General features: G+C 38.7%; 1 protein-coding gene and 1 non-coding gene across 2 annotated transcripts in view; one reads left to right on the forward strand and one right to left on the reverse strand.

Moving 5' to 3' along the window:
• Positions 1-25442, reverse strand: part of jade2 (jade family PHD finger 2) — a 61868-nt gene that overhangs the window by 25486 nt on the left and 10940 nt on the right. The window contains 2 exon segments of the mRNA XM_061751527.1: positions 18164-18287; positions 18290-18320. Coding sequence (XP_061607511.1) covers positions 18164-18287; positions 18290-18320 — 155 coding nt within the window.
• Positions 13223-13295, forward strand: trnaf-gaa (transfer RNA phenylalanine (anticodon GAA)). Its single transcript has one exon. It is a non-coding gene; the product is annotated as a tRNA-Phe (tRNA).

Consider the following 25442-nt stretch of genomic DNA (forward strand, 5'->3'; position numbering starts at 1 on the left):
AACTTATGAATGACACACATACCACAATTTATGTACCTATAGGAAAGATACTGTCCATCTTTTGAGTATAAGAGGTTCCAATTTGGAAGCAATTGTACAAAATCTCAAAGACCAGTTTGTTTTTGAAGGACTCCTATGAATGGTAATAAATGACCCAAAAATGGCTGCTTTGAACCAAAACGGTGGGCTTCCTGTGTCTTTTCAGGTATGGCTTCTTGAGACTTTTTTTTGTGGGTATACATAATAGACAAGCTTACCAAATTTGATGTTGCTAAGTGAAACTGCTTTTGGGGGCTGAATTTTCAAAACTTCATGAAGCACAACTAAGCCAATTTTTGAGTTTCTGATGATGGGAACACCCTTAGAAGTGTCATTTATTTGGCTTAAAAAATGATAATGATAATGAAACAATGTCAAGATGAGTGCTCGGACCCTAACGAGTGAAAGTGTGTCAAAGTGAGCGGTCGTGGAGGGAAAGCAGGGGCAGGAAGTTCCTCTAGGCACTGTCTGCTCTGCAGCGCTTCCAGACTGGAACGTCGCCGCAGTCGACAAGAGCGGGAAATGGGGTCGGGAACTCTGCGTGACCCAGTGGGAGCCAGTAGCCCACGACTGACATTAAATTCATGTGACATAACAAACACAACAGACACGCAGAGGGAAAATGCACACAATAAACCACACACATACCGTTTTATGTTGTGGTTACCGTTGACACATGGTAAACTCACAAGTTAACATTTTGAGAAGCACTGACGTGTTAAAACAACGGAAAGCACACTTTAGAGAGTATTTTCCGTGGTATAAAAATAATATTCCATATTTAACTTCATGAGATTATTTGGACACTAATTTTTGCCCATGGTCCATCAAGGGAATCCAGTCAAACATCCCTCACCAAAACAACATACCTTGAATCTACCAAATGTCATGTTGGTAAGTGAAACTGGCTTTGGGGGCTAATTTAAAAAAAAAAATGTTTTTAACTGTTTCATGAAAGCTCCCTGGAAATGGGCAAAATTAGGCACATGGGTGCTTCGAATTAAAATGGCTGACTTCCTGTGTCTTTTCGGGCATGGGTTCTGGAGAATTTTTTGTGGGTCTACTCGTGACAGAAATGTCTACTAGATTTTATGTTGCTAAGTTAACTGGCTTTGGGGTTGATTTAAAAAAAAGGTGTTTCATGAAATCCCATGGAAATGGCTAAAATTAGGCACATGGGTACTTTGAACCAAAATGCTTGACTTCCTGTGTCTTTTCAGGGATGGCTTCCTGAGACTTTTTTTGTGGGTCTATGCATGATAAACATTTCTACCTAATTCCTTGTTGCTAAGTGAAACTGGCTTCAGGGGCTGAATTGTGTTTGTGCTGGATTCAACCATTTTTTCAGTTCTGATAGGAATAAACTGTGTAACATTTTGTACAATTTTCTACTAAATTCTCCCCCCCAAAAATAATTTGGACCAGTGAGCAATGATGCCCGTATTAAAACGTGCTTTTACAACTTCCTTTATTAGCTAAAATAAACAGACTGTTCTGATCAGGATCATAATTAAATAACACTGCAAATGGATACCTCACTCTAGGTACACACACACACACACACAGATGAGAAAATGGTCTGTTATGTAAGGTGCAAAGCAGCTTGAGTGTCTTATTTCATCAGTGTGTTATTGTGTGTGTTGTGTGATTTTGTGTTCTATTATAAGACATTTAAGAGCGCCATGTCCACTAGAAATGTGAGGCTTTCTATTCAATCTGTCACTTTCATTGCTTCCATGACTCACCTCCTACATAATGATCACCACGGCCACGCTTTTACTTTGCACACACACACACGCACACGTGCATACACACACACATAATAAAAAAAAAAAGTAGTTTATTTCTATTGTGCAAGGTTGCAGTTGTGACGAATAACTGGTGAGAGGAGCCATTGCATTAACATGTACACTGCAGCGCGTGTTGTTTTGACTGTGGATTATTTGCACTTGTGTTTATTTCTACTGTGCAAGGTGGTGGTAATCATGAACAACTGGCTTGAACCTTTGTCTGCAATCAAATTGTTCCAGTTCTTCGATTAATTGTTAATTGTATAATAAAATATTGTGTGAGTGCATGTGCCTGCCACAGATTTTTATTTTACTCTATGGATTTGATGGATGGATTATTTCTACTGCGATTGGCTGGCGACCAGTTCAGGGTGTACCCCGCCTCTCGCCCAGAGTCAGCTAGGATAGGCTCCAGCACGCCCGCGACCCAAGTGAGGATAAGCGGAATGGAAAATGGATGGATGGATTATTTCTACTCTTAATTTCTATTGTGCAAGGTGGCAGTTATCATAATTAACTGGTGAGAGAAGCAAGCTCACTTTTTTACCACCTTGTAAAACAATCATCTTTTGTCAACTTGAAAGTGTTGACATAAGAGACGTTTTTCCAGCGTGGGCTGAGCTCGGTTGACACTCGGGATGCTTTTGACACGCACAAGCTCCTGAAGAGTGATAAAGTCTCAGAATTTAAAAAATATATATAATTTTTTTTTTTTTTTTTTTATAAAGTGTGTATGTAGCAGCGGGAGTTAGGTATAACAAGCTGGGAATAACATTCGAGAGGTAAGAGTGTCAAGTGATGGATGTCGGACTGACGGAATTAAGGGTAAAAAAAAAAAAAAAAAAAAGAAATTTTACACCTTCAGTAAAGCAGAAGCCACAAAAAGCTCTTTTATGTGCTCTTATTAATTTATGGCTTCATTAAAAGTGCGGCGCAGACGCACACTGAACCAAATAACAACCTTGCGCGCCAGTAAATCACACAGTGAAAAAAAAGAAAGAAAGAGAGCAATTAGAAGAATCCTCTGCCAAACGCAGACATGGCTTCAGAGGAAAGGCATGCACAGAAACAGAAAAAAATGTGAAAGAAACCAACAAGAAGACAAAACACAGCAAAATTCAGCCACTGAGAACTCGAGTGGGCCACCTCAATCTTGTTTGTTTTTTAAATTTTTGCAGGACAGTGATTAAAAGTTTTATTACTGCAATTATATCTGGGGGATTCAGAGCTTGGCGATTTGAATTGCGTCACCTGACTTTCGAAGCCTGGTTTCATCTTGGAAATGGGAGTTGGCCCCGTGTTGCACTGATGAATCAGGAAAGTGCTGAGTGCAATAATGGACTGTCCCCTTTATGTCAATAGTGGAGCTAAATCTTAATTTAGACCAGTATTCATTTGAAAGAAAAATGGGAGATAAGAATTAAATTGATATATTACAAGGTAAAAAAGTTTTTTTCTTTACAATGATTATGTCGTAACGGTATGACAATCAAGTTGGAATGCCACGAAATATTTTGCAAAAAAATGTCATAATGTCTTTTAGCATTCACTTGTTAATATGTAAACTTTATTTTTGTTGTTTCTTGAAACAAATCCAATTTTATTCTTGTAATCTCATAACTTTCTTTTTATTTTACAACTTAATACTCAAAACAATTCAAATTTGTTCTCGTTAGTTATTTTCATAATTTTACGAAATAATTTTCGTGATACTGTAATATTATATTTTTTATTGTATTATATTTTGTAATATTATGACTTTATTCTATTCTTTGATCACTGATATTTTTTTCCCTTCTGTCTTATGAAAACGTAATAGTCAGTAAAAAAAAAAATAATAATTTAGGCGAAGACCTAAAAGTAGATGGATAGATGAAATCATTAAACACACCGGAATACACTGGCAACAAATTGCAAAATGTCGTAGTAGTTGGAAACGTGAAGAAGAGGCCTTCATCCTGCAGTGGATAGATAATGGCTAATGATGATGATGATGATGATATCTATATATATATATATACATATAGAATACAATCACTTTTTCCTCATAATATTACAACTTAATTCCATACCAATACAATTATATACAAATAACATTTCCACTTTTATTTCCCGTAACATTACAACATTTTCCTTGTGATATTCCAACATTCTTACTGACATTACTTTATTATTACTGTCATTAGCTCTGTGATATTACAATTTCAATTTTGGAAAAATTATGACTCGCTAAACCCTGAATTGATCCTCACTAAGTTACAATAGTATTCTCATCATAGTCAGACTTTAATCTGTTACTTATTCATAATTATTCCCCGCAGGCATTCACAGGCATCAAAGCCAACAATGAAATTGCAAACGACAGAAAAATGTGATGTTTGCACTGGAAATTTTTTTATTAACGTCATTAATGTGTGTGTGCGTGCGTGTGTGCGCGCGCGCGCGTGCGGTGTAACAATGTCATTCTTGGAATACCTCTCTGACACAGCCTGACTGAGAAAACTGCAATTCCCCTTTCTTCCCCATAATCCCCCCCTTTATGACCAAACCTTTCACACCACCACAATCTCCCTCTGTGTGTGTGTGTGTGTGTGTGTGTGTCTGTGTGTGTGCGTGTATACCAACAGCCCTCCACTCCATCCTCTGCTCCCACACCAGCATGCAGACTCAAGCAAACTAAACGCAGTATGGCTAAAATACTGTATGTTGATATACCGTATACTGTATATGAGTGGTTAAAGCATTAAACAGCAACATTTAAACATACAGTATTAACCCTGCAGTATTTTTCTGGCCATACGGGGGCGGTAAGAAACAGGAGCGACCCAGCACGGAGCTCGGACGGTGCCCCCGGGATGCTGCACCGTGCTGGGCCCACCAAGCTCCATGCTGGTTGTCCGAGCTCCGGGCCAGTCAGAGCTCCGGGCCGGTTACCCGGCCGTCGCCTGCAGTTTTTTCTCAAACTCCGGGTCGGTTGTCCAGCACGGAGCTGGGTGTCAGAGTACCAGGCTGGAAGTCGGGCGACTCGGGCCAATTCAATTCAGCTCTGATAATTTGTTTTTTGATTTCTTTACGACTTTAGTTCTGTAATGATCCTAATATTATTGAAAGTAAGTCCTAATAATGTCTTAAAATGACATTTTCCCCCCCGAAAATAAGGTTTTAATATTGAGAAGGGATAACCCTTCTCAATGTTAAAACCTTATTCTCATAAAAATTATGATTACGTTTTTATAATATTCTGACTTTATTTCCATAAAATTACAACTTGATTTTTGTGATTTTTTCTAATTTTTTTACATAACCATACTGTTTTCTCAAAAAATGACAATTTGCTAGTAAGAAACCGACTTCAGTTCCTAATATTCCATCCAGCCATTCATCCATTCATCCATTTTTGGTACCGCTTATGCTCACTAGTGTCGCAGGCATGCTGGCGCCTATCCCAGCTGACTCTGAGCGAGAGGCAGGGTACCCCCTGAACTGCAGTCCAATTGCAGGGCACATATAAACAAACAACCATTCACACTCACATTCACACCTACGGGCAATTTAGAGTCTTAGATGAACCTACCACGCATGTTTTTGAGATGTGGGAGGAAACCGGAGTACCTGGAGAAAACCCACACAGGCACGGGGAGAACACCGCACAGGCGAGGCCGGATTTGAACCCCGGTCGTCAGAACTGTGAGGCAGATGTGCTAACCAGTCGTCCACTGTGCAGCTTTAGTTCCCAATATTAAGACTTAAATTTAGCAAAATTACAATTTTTTTTCGTTTTATGACAACTTTATTCTCAAACAATGCTTCGTTTTTTCCCCCCCCCTCAAACAAATTCAATTTAAAGAATTAGAATTTGAAGTTTATTACAGAAAAATTGTGACTATTTACGTATAATATTATGCATTTATTTCTATAATATTTCAACTTCAATTTCATAAAATCCACCCCACTACCTAAATTTACATCTTGTAATATTATGACTTGTTTGGCTCTTAATATTACAACTTTATTATTGAAAAACGACAATCAATTGTTTGTAATATTTCAACTTGAGCTTCATAATATTTGAATTGAGAGTCAGCTGCCATTTTGTGTGCTTTAGATGCCAGTACAGTGAGCTTGTTGTCATGGATATGAGTGCGACTTATTAACACTGCTACTCTAGAGGAGCTGCAGCCTGTGCAAATAATGTTTGACAAAAGGGTGAGGGGGGGAAACCAAAGGGGGAATGAGGAGAGGATCTGGGAGGGAGAATGCGGGCACCATTTGGGCAAACAAGGCCGGCGGGAATGTTTTCATTCATATCTTTCGCTCGGCTAGTCGAGGAATGAGACACAGGAGGCTATTGTACTGCAGTGTCCAGAGATTAAGCCACAGCAACAGGATAAGCTCGTGTATCAGAGAGAAGTGGGCAACTGCAGCCAAGTGGAGACTACGGAGTGTTAAGTTTGGAGCATTTGGACAGCAGTAGGGTGAGCTCACATATCTGCAGCCAAGTGAAGCATCATGAGCTATTACACAGCTATAGGGTAAGATAACATATCCAAAAGCGAGACTAAGGGCAGCAGCAACTAAGTGCAGACTGTGGAGTAGATAACCGAAGCATCCAGATCTTAAGATACAGCAACTGTGTAAGCAAACATATCTAAGAGGAGACTAGGGGCAGCAAAGTGGAGCTTGTGTCGTATAATAGGGAAGTGTAGAGAGCTAACATACCTGAGCGGAGACTGCAGGCAACTGCAGCCAAGTGGAGACTACGGAGTGTTAAGTTTGGAGCATTTGGACAGCAGTAGGGTGAGCTCACATATCTGCAGCCAAGTGAAGCATCATGAGCTATTACACAGCTATAGGGTAAGATAACATATCCAAAAGCGAGACTAAGGGCAGCAGCAACTAAGTGCAGACTGTGGAGTAGATAACCGAAGCATCCAGATCTTAAGATACAGCAACTGTGTAAGCAAACATATCTAAGAGGAGACTAGGGGCAGCAAAGTGGAGCTTGTGTCGTATAATAGGGAAGTGTAGAGAGCTAACATACCTGAGCGGAGACTGCAGGCAACTGCAGCCAAGTGGAGACTACGGAGTGTTAAGTTTGGAGCATTTGGACAGCAGTAGGGTGAGCTCACATATCTGCAGCCAAGTGAAGCATCATGAGCTATTACACAGCTATAGGGTAAGATAACATATCCAAAAGCGAGACTAAGGGCAGCAGCAACTAAGTGCAGACTGTGGAGTAGATAACCGAAGCATCCAGATCTTAAGATACAGCAACTGTGTAAGCAAACATATCTAAGAGGAGACTAGGGGCAGCAAAGTGGAGCTTGTGTCGTATAATAGGGAAGTGTAGAGAGCTAACATACCTGAGCGGAGACTGCAGGCAACTGCAGCCAAGTGGAGCCAGTGGAGTGTAATAGTGAAGTGCCCAGAAAGCGACAGAGTAAGCTATTGAATCCAAGAGGAGACTAAGGGCCACTCCAGCAAAGTGGAGACTGTGGAGTATAATCGTGCAGTCTGGAGCTTAAGGCACAGCAACAGGAAAAGCTAACATATCTGAGCGGAGATTGCAGAGTATAATAGTAAAAGGTCCAGAGCCAAGATAACATACACAAGGGAAGACTGAGGGCCATTCCAGCAAAGTGGAGACTGTGGAATTTAATAGTGCTGCATACAGAGAACCACAGGGTAAGCTAACATAATCAAGAGGAGACTGAGCCATTTCCTCAAAGTGGAAAAAAGCAACAGGGTAAGATAACATATCTGAGAGGAGACTGAGGCCCACAAGAGAAAAGTGCGAACAAGCAACAAGGTAAACAAACACATCCAAAGGGACACTGGGTGCAGCTGCAACTAAGTGGCGACTATGGAGTATAACCGTGTAGCACCTGGAGCTAAAGTGCTGCAACATAACAGTGCAGCGTCTAGGGAGCAGCAGGGTTAGCTAATTTATCCGAGGGGGAGACTGAGGGCCACTGCAACCAAGGGGAGACTGTGAAGTATAACTGCAACAGGCTAAGCTAACGTCCGTTAGATTGTGGCTTTATTTTTGTCATTTCTAGCCCTCTGTCATCAAATCTTACAATACCTACTCAAGTGTGTGTTTACGTGTGTGTGTGTGTGTAGGTGTGTGTGTGTGTGTGTGTGCATGTCAAAGACCCAGAGAGAGATGGAGAGCCCACAATTCCAGGTAATCAGACACACACTTCCTGGTCAGAATGATGTCACCACACCCTTGTGTGTGTGTGTGTGTGTGTGTGCGTGTGTGTAAATTGCTTTTATAGCCCATTGTGGGAAGAGTATGAGTCATGCTGTTGTTCCAGGAAGCAATACAAAATGTATGTGTACACTATGAAGTATAGATGACGCACACACGTTTGCATGCAAACACTTCCAACCCTATGCCGTCACCTTAATGCAAACATGCAAACAGCCAGCAAAGACACCTGTGCTAACATTAGCACCAGCGTTAGCAGGAAGCGTTCTAATCAGACACAGTTAAGAAGAGAATATTGCTTTGTCGTTAGCATTGTGTTTAGCATTAGCACTCAAAGCCTATATACAGCAGAAATGCCTTAACAGGGAAAGCTAACATATCTGTGACAATACTAAGGGCTACAGCAGTAAAGCGGAGACAGTGGAGTATAGTACTGAAACGTCCAGACCTAGGTTAACATATCCAAGGGGAGACTAAGGGGCAATGAGGCCAAGTGAAAACTGTGGTGTATAACAGTGAAGCGTCCAAAGCTATGCTAATATACCTGAGAGAACACTCGGGCAAACCGCAGCAAAGTGGAGACTGTGGAGTATAATCGGGAAGTGTTAAAAGCTAACGTAGCAGAGTGGAGACTGAGGGCGATGTGGAGACCGTGAAGTGAATGCTCCACATCAAAATGTCAGACTTCCTGTAAATAACAAACCATATTTTGCATTATTTGTGCAGTTCTGCTGCACATATTTTGTTGTATTTGTGGTAAGAACCACCAGCAAAGGTGGAGACTGCATCAAAAGCATGAAAATAAAAAATTCTGGCCACACAATGTTCTACCGCAACTACCCACAATGCAACAGTCGCTCTCCATTGCAGCGAAGTGACAAGCAGGTTTGTCTCCAGAGAATTGGTGGCTTCCCTCAGGGCTGCTGATTTGGCGAACATCCTCAAAAGATGAAAAAAAGTGTCTGCTAATAACCTTCAGCGAGCTTTTATTCTCTTCTTTCTAATGCCAGGCGCTGTTTTGAAGGACGCTTTTGGAAAATCTCTTAGTTAGTCAGGCCTAGGGGAAAGTGGGATGTTTGCATGGTTTAGAATGTTCTCATGACAGTTGTCCTTTGAGCTAAAATAAAAAAAAAAATAAACCGAAAAAATCCCCACTTAGCGCCAGTGATTTGCTGTAAGACACAGAGTCGGTGCACTGCTATTCCCGACAACCCACCAGAAAATAAATAAAAACAATCCGAGTTTAGCTCTTAGCTACACTGGTTTGATGTCGTAGAACAGCCATTCCCTCACTTTTTAAGCCGCGCACCCCTTTTTCAAACCCCCAACAGAGTTAGCACAGCACTATCCTGACAACCCACCATAAAAGAAACATCTAAACAATCATCATTTGGCACATGGCTACATTGATTTTTATGTTGTAGAACAGTGTTTCATGAACCTTTTAAACCGCAGACCCCCTTCAACACCCCAGCACCATTGGCGCACCCCAGCACACCTATACGACCTACCCCCCAAAAAAACATACCTGTTTAGCACTTAGCGCGAAGGTTGATTTCATGTCATAGAATAGCCTTTCCTTGACTTTTTAACCTCCTGACAGTTGGCACACCCCAATCCCCGGCACCACAACAACCTCCCACAACCCATTAGAAGAAAAAAAATAACCCTCCAGTGGGTAGCTATGTGGATATTTGTCGAAGAACAGCATTTCCCAAACCTTTAATGCCACGCACACCCTTCAACGCCCATTGTCAGGGTTGGCAGACCCTTATCCCCAGCATGACTGCAGACAAAAAAAACAAAGCCTCATGTCGTTACCTGGTTTGCCTTCACAACCTTTTGAGCCTCACAAGAAGCTGGCCTGGCAATGAGCGTTCATTTTTGCTCCTGACATATTAGTTGGATGGTGATGAGCTCACAAATGCAGGCTGCGGTCCTCTTTGGCTCTCAAAACTGCAGTTGGATTTGAACGCAGCAGCGCTCAGACCGGCCAAAAGGCAAACATATCAAAGTGGAAGTAGACCTGCTGACCCTGCATAACAAAGCACTGAGGAGGACCGAGATTGACTTTTTCATGCACTTCAGTCGCACCAGTGACACATACATCCAATCAAACCCACCCACCCAAAAACCAGGACAATTCACGCACCAATTTGATTCTATTTGTCCCAACCAACAATCCACTCAGCCACTCATCAAGCCTTCCATCCAACTTGTACACCCACTCATCCATCGAAACATCCAATCTATCCATTCATCCTATTAACCAATCTGTACAGGATTAATCAAACCATCCATCCACGGAAACACCCACCGATCTACCGGTCCTATCCATCCGTCTGTCTGTCCATCAATCCACCCCTCTGTCTGTCCACCAATTTATCCAACTATTCTACTATTCATCCGACCCGTCCAGCACCCATTGATTCCACTGATCTATCACAAGTCGTACTTTCACCCATCCAATCAATCTAACATCCATGCATCCACCCAAACACTCAGCAATCTATCGACCATCCATCTATTCATCCAAACAGTTCAGCATCTGATCATCCACTGAAACACCGACTGATCCAGCCACCCATCCAATAAGTCTATACATCCAATCTGTTTGGAATCTCGCATTTCACCTAAATACCCGGGTTCTGTCAACCCATCCATCCAATCCATCAACTGAAACCAATCAGTCTATCCTACCATCCAACTATGAATCCATCCATCCATTCACACAAACACCCACTGATCTTTCCACCCATCTGAGTCCAGCAACCATCCATACATACATCCCTCCGCCCAAACATCCATCCAGCTACTGAAACATGATCAATCTATCCACCAATCCAACCATCCAATCGATTCAGCATCCATCCACCCAAAAACCCATCATGGTCAACCCCATCCATCTATCCCCCAATCCTACCATCCATACATCCAATCTGTCTAGCATCCATCCATCGTTTCAGTTGACCACCATCAATCAGTACTATCTGTGTGATTTACTAAAGTGTCAAACAACTATAAAATCGCTGAAAATAGTTGGGGGTGCGAGCGGGTCAAAGACTGCTGCCTCATTAATCCCCTCAAAGATCCTCTGCCCGCCTGTCATTAAAAGGACGACCATGAATCCTCCTCCCGGGCAGAAGACATTGCCCTTCTACCATTGGACGACATCCAACCAATCAAGCCAGCCAGTTGGATCGCGCTGGCTGACTGGCTGCCTGGCCGACCTCGACGGAATGACAAGCGAAGCTGGATCTGTGGATGGCGCTGGCTTCCAAAGAGTGAGTCAGAGTCCCAGCTAAACCCATTCACCTTTTTTCAGACAGAACCAAACCCCAAAAACCTGGAGATGAGTGCGAAATTTTTGAGCCTGATGAATCCTGATCAGGTGTCCTTGTCCAACGGTCATTTGGCACCGTGCTCTGGTTTTTCGCGAATGACTTGTCTATCTTGATAAATGAATGCACTTTTCCCAAATAATGTCGCAAGGGAAACAAGGCCATTCCACAATTTATTTTAATCACAACACAGTGGTACCTCGACTTATTTGTGACACAACTTGCAGGTTTTTTGCATTACAAGCCAATGCTCAGCCGATTTTTTTTGTGGAGTTGTGAGCAAAAATTAAGAGTTACAAGCCGAGTTATGAGTTGTCATTTAACTTCAAACCAAGCAGCAGGTTGGCAGATAGCTTACAATGCTTCTTCAAAAATGTTTTATTCCCACTGTCAGCTGAAATTTACTTTAAAACTAAACACAAAATAAAGAGAATTACATGTTGTGTATTAAAAACAAACATGTAAATTAGTCTTACAAAAGACCACTAGCTTAATGCTAATACACCATCCATAAAATCATAGACAGGCTAACAAAACTAGCACCGATGTCACGTTGTTATAATCCTTTAACCCCGGATATTTGAACACTAACAGTGCAGCAACACATGTAGACAGACAACATAAGAATACGAACAGGCATAAATTATTTATGCTCTGTGAAAAATGACTAATGTTACTGCTGCTTACTGAGTAGTTGTGACCGCGTTATTTGTGTATATATGTAAGCATGGATTACACTGCTTCCTGGTGGCTAAGGCACACACACCAGAAGGAGCCACACAATGAATGTATGCAATGATATTGGACAAACTGTTTAATTCATCCATCCATCCATTGTCTGTATCGCTTATCCTCACTAGGGTCGCGGATGTGCTGGAGCCTATCCCAGCTGACTCTGGGTGAGACGCGGGGTACACCTTGAACTGGTCGCCAGCCAATCGCAGGGCACATATAGTAAACAAGCAACCATTTCGGACTCACATTCACACCTACGGATAATTTAGAGTCTTCAATTAAATTAACATGCATGTTTTGGGGATGTGGGAGGAAACCGGAGTACCCGGAGAAAACCCACGCAGGCACACGGAAAATATCCAAACTCCATACAGGCGGGACCGGGATTTAAACCCCGGTCCTCAGAACTGTGGGGCAGATGTGCTAACCAGTTGTACACCATGCCGCCCTGTTTAATTCTTTACATTCTATTTAATTATGTTATTACTGTCTTTTTTTTATAAAGTACAATACTACCTTGTATTGAGTGCTATTTTTTTAAGTGTTTTTTTTTTTTTTTTTTTTACATATCAATTTTGGACTTGCCTTTGTCCATGAGTCATTTGTCAGCATGTTCCTGCTTTTCGGGAAAGACTTGGTTTGATAACTGAATGCGCTTTTCCCCAAAATGATGTCGGGAAGAAAACAAGGCAATTCCGCCGGTTCACGACCCCGCGCTTGTGGTTTTTGCGGCAACCAATCTACGTGTTTATATACCGCATCTCGTGTCTTTTGTGGTGTTCTGTGAACTGGGATGGATCCATCCCTAACTTATTTGAGATGTGAGCCATCCGCGGATGTGCAGCATTCCTTCGTCCCTGCTTCAAAGTGAAAGCAAAAACCACAAGTGGAAGATGCTCCGGGACGTGAACTCTGGGACGTTTTATGGCCTTCAGCGTTGGGCATGTGATTACACAGCAAGCCAGAGAACAAATCATATGCTGGAAACCCAGAAAAAGCTTATCGTGTCAAAACAGGAAGTGTCCAATGACTAATACTGAACCTGCAAGCCCCCCGCCCCCCTATGATGAGGGTCATAGTTCACCCTGTCCACAAAACAGCATGCCGAAATAGCTCAGTTGGGAGAGCGTTAGACTGAAGATCTAAAGGTCCCTGGTTCGATCCCGGGTTTCGGCACACGGCTTGCTGTGCTTTTTATGGTTAAACCAGGTTGCAAACCACTTCACAAATGACTTTGTGTCATATTTACAAATGTTTTCCTTCTAATACTAAAAACGTATTCTCATAAAATCACTACAATTTTATTCTTGTAAAATAAAAATAAAAACAGTCTTATAAAATTGCTTGTTTATTTTCACAATAGTGCTGCTTTACTGTTGTTAAACTATCTTTGTCAAAAAATTAAAAAGTATGACCACTTTTTTTTCCCTCATAAAAATAAAAACGCACTTTCACAATATCATCAATATTATCACTCTGCTTGTGAAACTGCAACTCTTTTCCTGCAGACATCTCATAACATACCCATTTTATTCTCATAAAATTATTACTTTTTTCTTTTTGATATGACTACTCTTACAATATTACCAATTTGTTCTGATAATTTATATTTGCAATATTACATAGATATTCTTATCAAATCACAACTTTTTAAAGTTTTTTATCTTGTAAAATTGCATTATTATTTTAATAATTTTTCCCCTTAGGTCTTAAAAAATGACTTTTCCCCTTGTAATATTACATTTTTATTCCCTAAAATCACAACTTTATTGTAAAAAAAAATAATTGACATTTGTTTTGGTAATATAAGAAATCGACACTCACAAAATCACCATTTTACTGGGGTATTTTTCCCCTGATGATATTAGAAATCAACTGTCATAAAATCACCAATTTACTATCATAAAATTATATAGTTTGTCTTGTAAAATTGCAGATTTATTCTCACATTATTACCACTTTATTCTGATAAAATGACAAAGCATTCCTCTTGTTACAAATTTAGTCCCATAAAATCTCATAATTCTGACCAAATTAGATTTTTTTTAAATTGCAAATTTATTGTCACAATATTGCAACTACAATCTCTCACAACTTTATTCTTATAAATTGAATTATTTTATCTATTATATTATCTTTGTATATTATATATTACATTATTAGATCATATTATTTCTGTATATTTTAATCACTTTTGTGTAAAATTACATATTTATTTCTTGTAAAAATAAAAATATATTGCGACATGATTACCACTCCAATCTTGTAAAATAACTTTTTTTTTTTTACACAAATACATTCTCAAATTATTAAAAATTATTCTACTCTATTTTTTTTTATTATTATTTTTTCTCTGAATATGACATTTATTTTGATATTACAACAATTACATTTTCGTCATAATATAAATGTATCCTTGTAATTCCATCGCTTTTGTTTTTTTTTAAAAACAATACAACACTCTCATGTTAAATGTATTCATATAAGACATCTGCTTACACTTGTGGGAACATCAAGAATGTCACAATGTTACTTTAAAGACTTTCTATACAGTTAATCAAAGTGTTGTTTTTTTTTATGACCGCTCCAAACATAATTGACATAAAAATGGTCCGTTTACGACTCAAAGCAAACACAAGACGTGGAAACTAGGAGTTTGACGCCCACTATGCATGCTTGCACTGCTCTGTGTCATTTTTCTACGTGATAAAGATCGAAAAAACAAAGTTTCATCTTTGGGGGATGCCCATGCATTGTTGCTGTGGAGCAAATAAGCAAATGATTCTGGAAAAGACAGCAGCTGCGTCGGTCCCCGAAGGCCTCACCACTCATTTCTACTCTTTCATTTTGATTTTGGTGCATTTATGTTCCCTTCTGACCTTTTACTAGACTGACTACTTTACAAGAATGTCACCATATTGCAACAACATGACAACTTATTGAAGCTATAATGCAATAGAAGAGGGAATTATATAAGGTAATTGTAGGTTGAATAATGAAGAAATCTGATCAAATGTAATAAATCAATAAAATAAATACAACTGGGGATCATAAAAAAAATAGAGAAAAAACAATATGGCGCTTGTAAGAGATAAAAAGTCAGCAAATATAATTTTTAAATAAATTTATTTTGAAACCTTCTGAATACAAATTTATATATATTATTTATATATATATAATTTATATATATTATATTGTATACACGTTTTTCAACATACAAGCCCTCGTTTGGCCAAATTTTCGTTGCGAGTTGTGAGCAAAAATTTTATTTAGGAGCACTATACTGTGTTGAAGTTGAAGTTTACTGTCAAACTAAAGATATAACAAAGACTTACACGTGTATTACACGTAAAATAAAATAATTTCAGACTTTTAAAAAATATTTCTTTAAATGACAATAAACACAAGTCAACCATTTTGTTTTTAAATTGTCATTATTAAAACATTTTGGGATTACAAATGCATTTAAAAATATAATCAATCGATTGAAATAATATTAGAAATCATTGGCAAACAACTCTAAAAAACGATATCAAAAATTTTGAATTGGCACCTTTTTCCCCCGTCTAAATATGCAAAGCATAATTGTAAAAAGAAGTAACAAAGAAATAGTGTATACCGGTATATTTTAGAATGTTGAAGAGCTATAATCAGAACAAATGAAAGCTTGACTCTATGTCAAAGCTTCTCTTTTTTCCCTTTCATTGCTCTCACTGTATTTGAGCCTCAGGCGCAGACATATTTTCCTCCTCCTAGTTTTTTTTTTTTCCTTGCAATGAATGATGACATCATCGCTAAAAATTGTTGGAGTGGAGAGTAAGAAGAAGGGAAAAAAAAGGAAGGAGCTGCGGGCGCGTCTGGCTTTGACAAAATACTCGTCTACCTCTTTCACTTTTCTCCCTCAGCCGTCGCTCTTCATTCCTGGATTAAGTGTTGCAGGCAAAGAGCGAGCTTGAGTGCAAAGTCAAGAGGAACAAGAGGAAGTCTGTACTTCTTTCATTCGTGTTTACCCAACCAAATTTTAAGTTCATGTGGAATTTTCCACAATACTATGCCAATAAATCTGTCATTTTATGAGGGGAAAAGTCATAATTTTACTACAATAAAGTGAGACTAAATGTTCGAATACTAAGAGAAAAAAAGTTGTAATTTTATAAACAAAAACAAGTAATATTGCCAGAATAAATCTGTCATTGTATGAGGAAAAGAAATATTGATTTCACGAGAATGAATTAAAAATCTTATGAGGAAAAAACAATTTTATTTAGATTTAGGTGAGTCTACATTTTTAAGAAGGGGAAAAGTAACAATTTTACAAGTATTAAGTGGATATATGATGAAAATAAATTTGGAACAGTAAGGAAAAAAATGGCAATATCACAAGTTTAAAGTGTCAATTTTAGGAGACCAAATTTGGGATATGACAAAAAGTTTTACAAAAATGTAAAAAAATGGTAATATCGTGAAATACATTTTTTTAATATGAGGAAAACCAATATAATCGTACAAGAATAAAAGTCGCGATTTTAGGAAAATACATTTGTGATATGAGAAGACAAGTCACAATTTTAAGAACAACATGATATAAAAAAATTGTATGATGATTAAAAAAAGTTTGAATTTTCCAAGAATTAAATCGTGATTGTACGAGAATAAACTGAATATAAAAGTAAAAATAAATAAAATAACATGTAATAAATGAATTAAATAAATACAAATATCTGGGGCTTTTAATGGAAAAGTGGTAAAATTGTGATTTGAGTTTTGAGAAATGTGTGTTACAATAAAAAAAGAGGTAATATTATGACTGTACATTTCTAATATGAGGAAATGGTTAATTTGGAAAAAAAAAAAAAAAAAAAAAAGGTAATATTGCGAGAAGTAATTTGAAATATTACCTGAAAAAAGTGGCCATCTTACAAGAATATAGTGGTAATATTTTGTAAAGAAATTTGTAAAATAATAAGAAATAAAAGTCATACTTTTATAGTACAAAGTGGAATTGACTTTCTGCTGCTCCTGACTGGCGACGACAAACTTACGGCTGTCGGCTACAGCGCCACCTGCTGCTCTGGCATGCTCACGATATGAACACAGTTAAGGGATGATTTCCAAGAGGAAAAGGGAGGATGTGGAGGAGCGACGTGAGAGTGACGAACGCTGAATGAAAGACGAAAAGCGTGTGTGATGTGAGTCTACATCCATTCACACTGTATTGCTTGTTTTATCTGGGCATCCTCCATTAGAAGCTGTCATCACATACAGAACATCAAAGGTTCGCCTTCATTCGCACGCACGCTTATCTAGACCATGTGTCTTTTTCTTGACAATCTGCTTCTCCGTCGCTGCCTTCGGGTGCAAATCCATCTGCTCAAACGTGTGTGTTTGTGTGTGCGTATGCGAGCGTGTGCGTGTGTGAGGGAGATGTGAGCCCATTAGCCAGTGTAAAACACTTGGCAAGACATTGATCTCTTCCCGTGTTCGCCCCACAAACGATCATCTATTGATGTCGTCTTTCACCCTGTACTGCTTTTTATTCTTGGGGATCAAATGCACTAAAAATCGCTCAAGAAGACACAGGAATTCGGCCATTTCTAATCAAAATGGCCATTTTTGCAAAGTTGGATGAAACACCATAAAATGGCAAAATAATATTTTGGGCAAATTCAAGCCCCAAAACCCAGTTTCATTTTACATGAAGTTTGGTGGGAATGTCCATCATGATTATAACCAAGAAAAAAAAGTCTCAAGAAGCCATGCCCGCAAAGATATTGGATATGGATATGCTATTTTTATTCAAAGTGGCCATTTTAGTGAGGTTTGATGTCTTGTCATAAAACACAAACATTTCTTGAAAATTCAGCGCCAGAAGCTAGTTACACGTAGCAAGATGAAATTCAGTAGGCTTGTCTATCACAAGTAGCCAAACAAAACCCACGTCTGAAAAGACACAGGAAGTCTGCCACTTTGGCTTAAACTGATATTTTAGTGACTCACCATTAAACAATTGTGTGTACCAGCATGTTGCGTTGGTGTTGTCTTACCTGACCACAGGCTGCGGGATGGCCTCCAGGTTGGCCGGCACCTGGACTCCTTTCTCCCACTCTTGCCTCCAAGGGTCCGACAGCACGTAAAAGTCATCCAGGCCCAGCTGCGCCGAGTCGGGAGCTTCATGGCTGTGATGAAATCGGTGCGAAACACCTGAAAAAAACATGAGAAATGTGTTATTTTCAACCACGCTTGGACGAAACCCAACAAAAAACAAGGAATATGGCACATGACAGCTTTAATCAAGTTGTCAGCCAAGTTTTTTTTACATAACGCTGTGAAGTCGGACCGCTTTCCGACATCCTAGCAGCCTTGAATACATCATGAATACAAGCCAATGTATATTATTAACTGTATTGTTGAAGTGATTTATTTTAGGACAGGTTTTAAATGGAAACAATACTATATATAAACATACAGATAAAATAAAATACAAATACGCGATGAACAATAAAAGTTTATATAAAAGGAAAAATATTACATAATATATATAGGAAATACAATTTTGAATATATAAACTATAAAATTAAGTATATTTAAGTATACATATATGTATATATATATGTATATATACATATATAAAAGAAATAATGTAAAATTTTAATTTCTGACTTCCCAGCAGTCTTGAATTAAAACAGTATATAAACATTAAAAGAATGTTTTTAAAAAGATGCATTTTTGAGAATAAATAAATGTGATGATTAAATATAAACAGACAAACAGTAACAGTATACAAAAAATAGAAATGTATAAAATAAAATACATACAAAATAAAACAAAGTAAAACTAAAATTAAATAATTCAAAGAATAAATATAAAATAAAAAATAGAAAATATATATTTTTTAAAGATATAACTATATAATACAAACTAAACCATTTCAAAAAACAAATAAACTACAATCAAATAAATATTCGAAGAAAAAAAAATGTAACAAAAATATCAAATGAAACCAAAAATGACATGAAACAACTCCACGATTGCCTGGTAAACCCGTGGTTCCCTACCACCACGGGAAACGATCCAGTTTTACTTAATTGGTCGAAGAATTATTTATTAACTTACTACAAAGAAGTTATCTTTTTTATTATGATCTATCTATGCCAGCGACAAATAGTGACAGGCAGAACAAGCAAATGCTCTTCCACTAGATGGCAGAATGTACACTTAACCTTCGTATCCACCTATTTCCATTCATAAACAGAACAATAGCTTTATTTTCAATTAAACAGGCCCAGATTTAAGGCAGTTAGCAAATTTATCAGAAAACTGAGACAGGATCATCATTACACTATATGTACTTTTTGTTACATGTTTTCTTGTTGGTGCGCCCTGATATGTTTCTAATGTAAAAATATGGGCCTTTATCAACAAAAGGTAGGAAACACTTATCGAAGCAATACAAGCCTAGGTTCCAAATTGAAATATGATGGACATTGCTACTTGAAATGATGCAATCATTGCTCATCCGACCACAAATACTTAAAGCCAACAATGAAACCAATACTGCAAGAACACAAACATTACACAAACAACTTCTGCATTTCTCTCACCCTCTGTACATGTGTGTGTGTCTGCGTGTGTTTGAGGGAGGGGAAGGGTGACACTTAAAACTAGGAAGTGCTCACATCCAAATTAATGCACCACGACACACAACAGTGACACCAGGTAACACGCCCACGCAGATACATGCGCACATACACACACACTTTATTCATATGCATGTGTGTGTGTGGTGTGTGTGCGTGTGTCGCTTGCGCACTCGCGCTGACTACACTGCTGAGTCACTTTCCCACAGAGCAGTGACAAAGTGCTCTAAGTGCTTTTAAAGGCCAGCTGACATCACACACACACACACACACACACAAAATTTCCCTTTAACACAGGAAAAACAAAAACTTTGACATACGGCACATAGAGTAATTAATTTTAATGCCTGTCTGCGGCATTTAGGGAGTGCTGTTATTGCACCCATACTTCTCTGCCAGTAGGAGGTGCCTAGGAATTTCTTCCCTTCAGACATTGGGTCAACTCTGACCTTGTGTAGCTGACTTATTAGATTTGTTTGATAGCACGTTATCAAATTTCGCCAAACATATTCCACCCACATGCAATGACGAAAAACACTTTTCCGCAGTGTCACTCATCTGTCGAGTTGACAAGGTTAAAATTTGGTATAATCGGACAAAATCTCTTAGAAAAGTTTGTTGAAGGACCACTGGAAATTGAGGCTAAACTGTCTGCTTCAAACAAAATTGGCAGACTTCCTGAGTCTTTTCAGGCATCGCTTCTTGAAACTTTTTGAGCAGTCTACTCATGAGAGACATGCCAACAAAATTTTATGCCGCTAGGTGAAACTGTCTTTGGGGACTGAATTTTAAAAAAAAAATTTAAAAATAAAAATTATAATTTTTTTATAGCAAGTCAGACTAGAACGTAACCGCTTCAAATCAAAATGGCCAACTTCTTTAGTTTTTCGGGATTTTGCTTCTTCAGACTTTTTTGTGGGTCTACTCATGACAGACATGTCTACCAAATTTGCTGTTGCTAAGTCAAATTGGTTTTGGGGGCTGAATTATTTAAAAAAAAATTAAATAAAAAAAAAGCTAATATTTTCTAGCGAGTCTGACCCCAAAATTAATGGCTGCTTCAAACCAAAATGGCCAACTTCCTGTGTCTTTTCAGGCATGACTTCTTGAGACTTTTTTTGTGGGCCACCTCATGATAGACATCCCCACCAAATGTCATGTTGCTAAGTGGAACTGGCTTCGGGGGCTGAATTTTCAAAACATTCCAGAACGCCGAAGCCAATTTTGGGGGTTTAGTACCGGAATCCTTACCAAATGTCAATTTTCACCGGGATGAAGGCACCTGCCAAAGTCTTCTTAAGGCATTATTGGGAAGGATGTGGAAGCATCATCGCCATGGCGACCCAACAGTACGTCACAGCAGATGTCGCCACTCACACAGAGGAGACTAATTTTAGCACAGGAGCTTGGAAGGTCCACAGGAGGCGAGTGTGTGTCTGTGTGTGCATGTGTGTGATGAAAAAGATATTAATCACCACCATTCAAAAGCACAGTGTGGTGCCGTGCATCTTTTCATTTGGCTTTTTTGCTTTTAATTTGAAACCCTAAACCAGGCTTGAAATTCTAACAAGGAACCCTAACCCGGGCTTCAAACCATAATCATTGATTTTAAAACCCTACTTTGAAAACTTTAAAAACAAATTCCACACATTCATCCAGGATAGAAACCCTAATTTGAAACCCTATCCCTATCTTGAAACCCTAATTTGAAACTAATCCATGTTTGAAACCCGAACCACGTCTTAAACCTGAAATTTTAAACCCTACTTTGAATCCCAAATCCAATCTTGAATCCCTAATTTGAAAACCTAATTGACATATCTTGAAACCTTAATAATTACTTGAGTCCCTAAATAAAAACCCTAAATCAAGTTACTTTCAAAACCTAACCTTGTCTTGAAATCCTCATTTGAAACCCTACTTTGAACACAAACCTTGTCGTGAATCCCTACTTTGAAATTCCATCCCTAGCTCAAAACCATACTTTGAAACTCTAGGTTTCAAGGTAAAATGGATGAGCTAATAAATAAAGTAATAATTAATTATTTACTATTACGGTCTCACTCAAACTTGAAACCCTCATTTTAAACCCTAATCCAGGTTTAAAATCCTAATTTTCAAACCTACTTTGAAACTCTAACCCTAGCTCAAAACCCTAATCCAGGTTTGAAACCCTGACATTGTCTTGAAATTCTAATTCCAAGCCCTACTTTGAATCTCTAACCCAAGCTTGAACCCCTAATTTTAAAACCTAATTTGAAATCTCAACACTTGGTTGAAACCCTGCTGTGATAGCCCAACCATGACTTGAAACCCTAATTTGAAACCTTACTTTGAATCTCTTACCCAGGATGGAATCCAAAATTTGAAAACCTAATTTAAAACCCAATTTAAAAACCAAATCCTTGTTCATAACCCTATTTTGAAACCCTACTTTGAAACCCTGAATTAACCCAGGATGGAATTCCTAATTTAAAACCGTACTTTGAAAAAAAATCATATTTGAAGCACACTTGAACCACAGGATGAATTTGGTGTGAAAGAAAAAGGCCATCAGACATTAGGATCCCATAAAAAAAAAAAAGTCATCCAGAAGGGTGGAAGAAAGAAATGTTTTGGTTTTTTTTCTTGGCTCCTGTTAGCATGAATGAGTCACAATCAAGATGGCGGCTCGTCCTTTTGATTTCTTTCCCCACCGGGACGGATAATCGGCAGACGTGAGGCGTAAAAGCCGTCAATGGACATAAAAAGATGCGATAGAAACATGAATGGGATTTCCTCCTCGGGACGAGAAATGGTGTCACATCCTGCCACTGGGGCGACGCTCGCTAGCGACGCTCCTTTTGGAAGACGCATTGAGACGAAAGACGCGGGGAAAAAAGTCCACGGATGTGTCACTTGCTCAAAAGGGATCATGCTCGCAAATGGAGGCTGCACCTGTCATTATGTGCAATTCATAAGGGGTGCGCATTAGCTTTAATGTTTGAAACCCAAATTTGAAAGCCTTACACAAGATTAAAACCCTAATGCAGGCTTGAAACCCTAACTTCGAACCCTATCCCTGTCCAAAAACTCAAATTTGAAAGGTTAATTTGAAACCCTAACCTTGTCATGAAACCCTTAAAAAAAAAGCTTAAAATCCTAATGAAACTAACTAGAAACCCTTACCGTGTCTGGAAACTCTAATCAGAAACCCAAACTTGAAACCCTAATTTGAAAGCGTAACTTGAAATCCTAACCCAGGTTCAAAACTGCAATTTGAAATTGTTTTAAACCCTACTTTGAAGCCCTAATCGAGGCTTGAATCCCAAAATTGAAACCCTACTTCTATACCCAAACTTAAAACGCAAATTTGCAACCATAACCCTCACTTGAAACACTAATTAAAAACCCTAATTCTTGTTTCAAACCCTAAACCAAACTCGAAATTCTAATTAAAAACCCTAATCCTTGTTTAAACACTTTGAAACTGTAAGCCTCGCTTTGAAACCCTGATTTGAAACACTTACTGAAACCCTAATCCAGTTTTGAAACACTAATTTTAAATCCTACATTGAATCTCTAACCCAGGCTTGAAACCCATACCCATGTGTGAATCTCTAAATTGAAATCATAACCCGTGCTTGTAACCCTAGTTTTAAAAGCCTAACCCTGGCTTGAAGCCTGGCTAGAAATCCTAACTTAAAACCCCAACACAGGCTTGAAACCCTAATTCAGGAAAGCGTGCCTGCCTCCCAGGTGTGAAGGCTGCGTGACAGCATGAATATGAAGCAGAGTAGAGTAAGAGCGTAACAGTGGGTGTGAGGCAGCAAACATGCTCCGAAAACCTACAAAGAAAAAAAGTGGGTCACTGACAGGCTCGAGAATGAAGGAGACTTTAGAGACCCCCCCACCCCTTCTTCTCCTCTCACTTTTTCAGTGGGGTGTAAATAGATGAACGTGCTAACAAACGTCTGCGAGGAAGAAGACGTGACCCACTTATGGAAACCACTGCTTTAAAAATAAAAAAAACAACAAATACATGATTAATTGCTTGTGGGGTTAAAGGCATGCTGGCATCATATCTTCAAGATATCACCAACACTGTCTGATACATAACGGAAATACTTGACATAAAATATCAAATTTTTCCATTCTTAGGAAATGCCATCTGTTCCAGAACGCTGGTCAACAAATGTTCCCTTTGGAAATAGAAATAATAACTTAAATTTCTTCAAAGTGTCTTTGTGACTCTGTCACAGTTTGAAAATGTTTTACTAGCACTCATGTAGTATGGCGTATACTGTAACTGCCTTCAAACTTCAAATGTCATATGATTTTTCACCTCCGTGGGGCACTGTACTTACTACCCCCCTTTAGTGTGTGGATCAAGAAAAGTGCTTAAGGCCCAGTATACACCTAAAGACAATTGGCCCATTGTTGTGCCGATTATGCCTCTTCCCGACTAAGCATGTCAAACGCCAGACAATCTTAAATCTTTTAAGGTTATCCTATAAGATTGTCCTTACGTCTGATGTGTGTCAAGAGTGCATTCGTCCCATTTTCGATTCCGAAACACGTCAGGGCCGACAATCTTAAATAATGAATGTGTTCAATGTTTACGACGAAGTCTTCATGTGTGTGGGGGAGAGCCTACTTCTCCGACTTATGATGCCGTGAATTGTGACATGGAACGGAATATAGCCAATCAAGAAGCACCCTGACTCAATAAAACGAAACCACCGTAATATGAATAAAAACAAGCATGTCTTACCCTAAGTAGTTTTTTTGGGTAAAACCGGATTTCCCAGACAGCAAGATGTATTTTCCAAAGCAAGTTGTTTTTTGTGGACAACGCCATTTTACAAGGCTCCGGGCTCCGGCAACCTTCGGGAACGTTCGGTAAACATTGGCGCAAAGCCGGAAGCATTTCTTCTTCTTTGGTTATGTGAGCTTACACGTGATCGCGCAAGATTTCGAGGTTGGCATTTGAACAGAATCTTTATGTCTGTGTTGATATTATCGAAGCACACCACACAATAAAAACCTAAATGCCATTTTTTTTTATATCTTTACGTGTGGGGTCTGTGACAGATCAAAGATCTTTAAGATTTGAAGTCTTTATCTGTGTATCAGGCCTTAGCTAACTAGCTCACTCAATAACTAACAACCTAACTAACTAAACACTTAGCTATCTAAGAAAGTAAGTACCCAACTAATTAGCTCGCTAACTCGGTAATTCGCTATTTAGCAAAGTAACTAACCACTTAACTTGCAAGCTACAAGTACCCAACGACTTTGAAAGACAAGGTAAATAACTGAGTAACTACTTAGCTAGCTAGATAAGTAATGCAATAACTACTTAGCAGACTAACTACCTAGATAGCCAAGTAAGCGAGTAACTATTTAGCAAACTATTAGTAAGACATAACTAACAAACTGACTACTTAGCGAACTGACAAACTGACTAAATAACTAAGCTAACTAGTTAGCTTGCTTACTAATTTAACACTCAGCTATCTAAGTAAGTACCTAATTGGCTTGCGAACTTAGTAACTAATTGACTAAATATTTAGAAGGGTAACTAGTCACTAACTACCTAGTTAGCTAAATAGGTAAATAAGCAAGTTTCTATTTAGCAAGCTATCAGTACGAAAATTAACTTACTACTGGTGAACCAACTGACTAGCTTGCTAAGTAAGTAACT

The sequence above is a fragment of the Phyllopteryx taeniolatus genome, chromosome 17 (assembly GCF_024500385.1).
Source record: "Phyllopteryx taeniolatus isolate TA_2022b chromosome 17, UOR_Ptae_1.2, whole genome shotgun sequence".
Classification (NCBI taxonomy): Eukaryota; Metazoa; Chordata; class Actinopteri; order Syngnathiformes; family Syngnathidae; genus Phyllopteryx; species Phyllopteryx taeniolatus.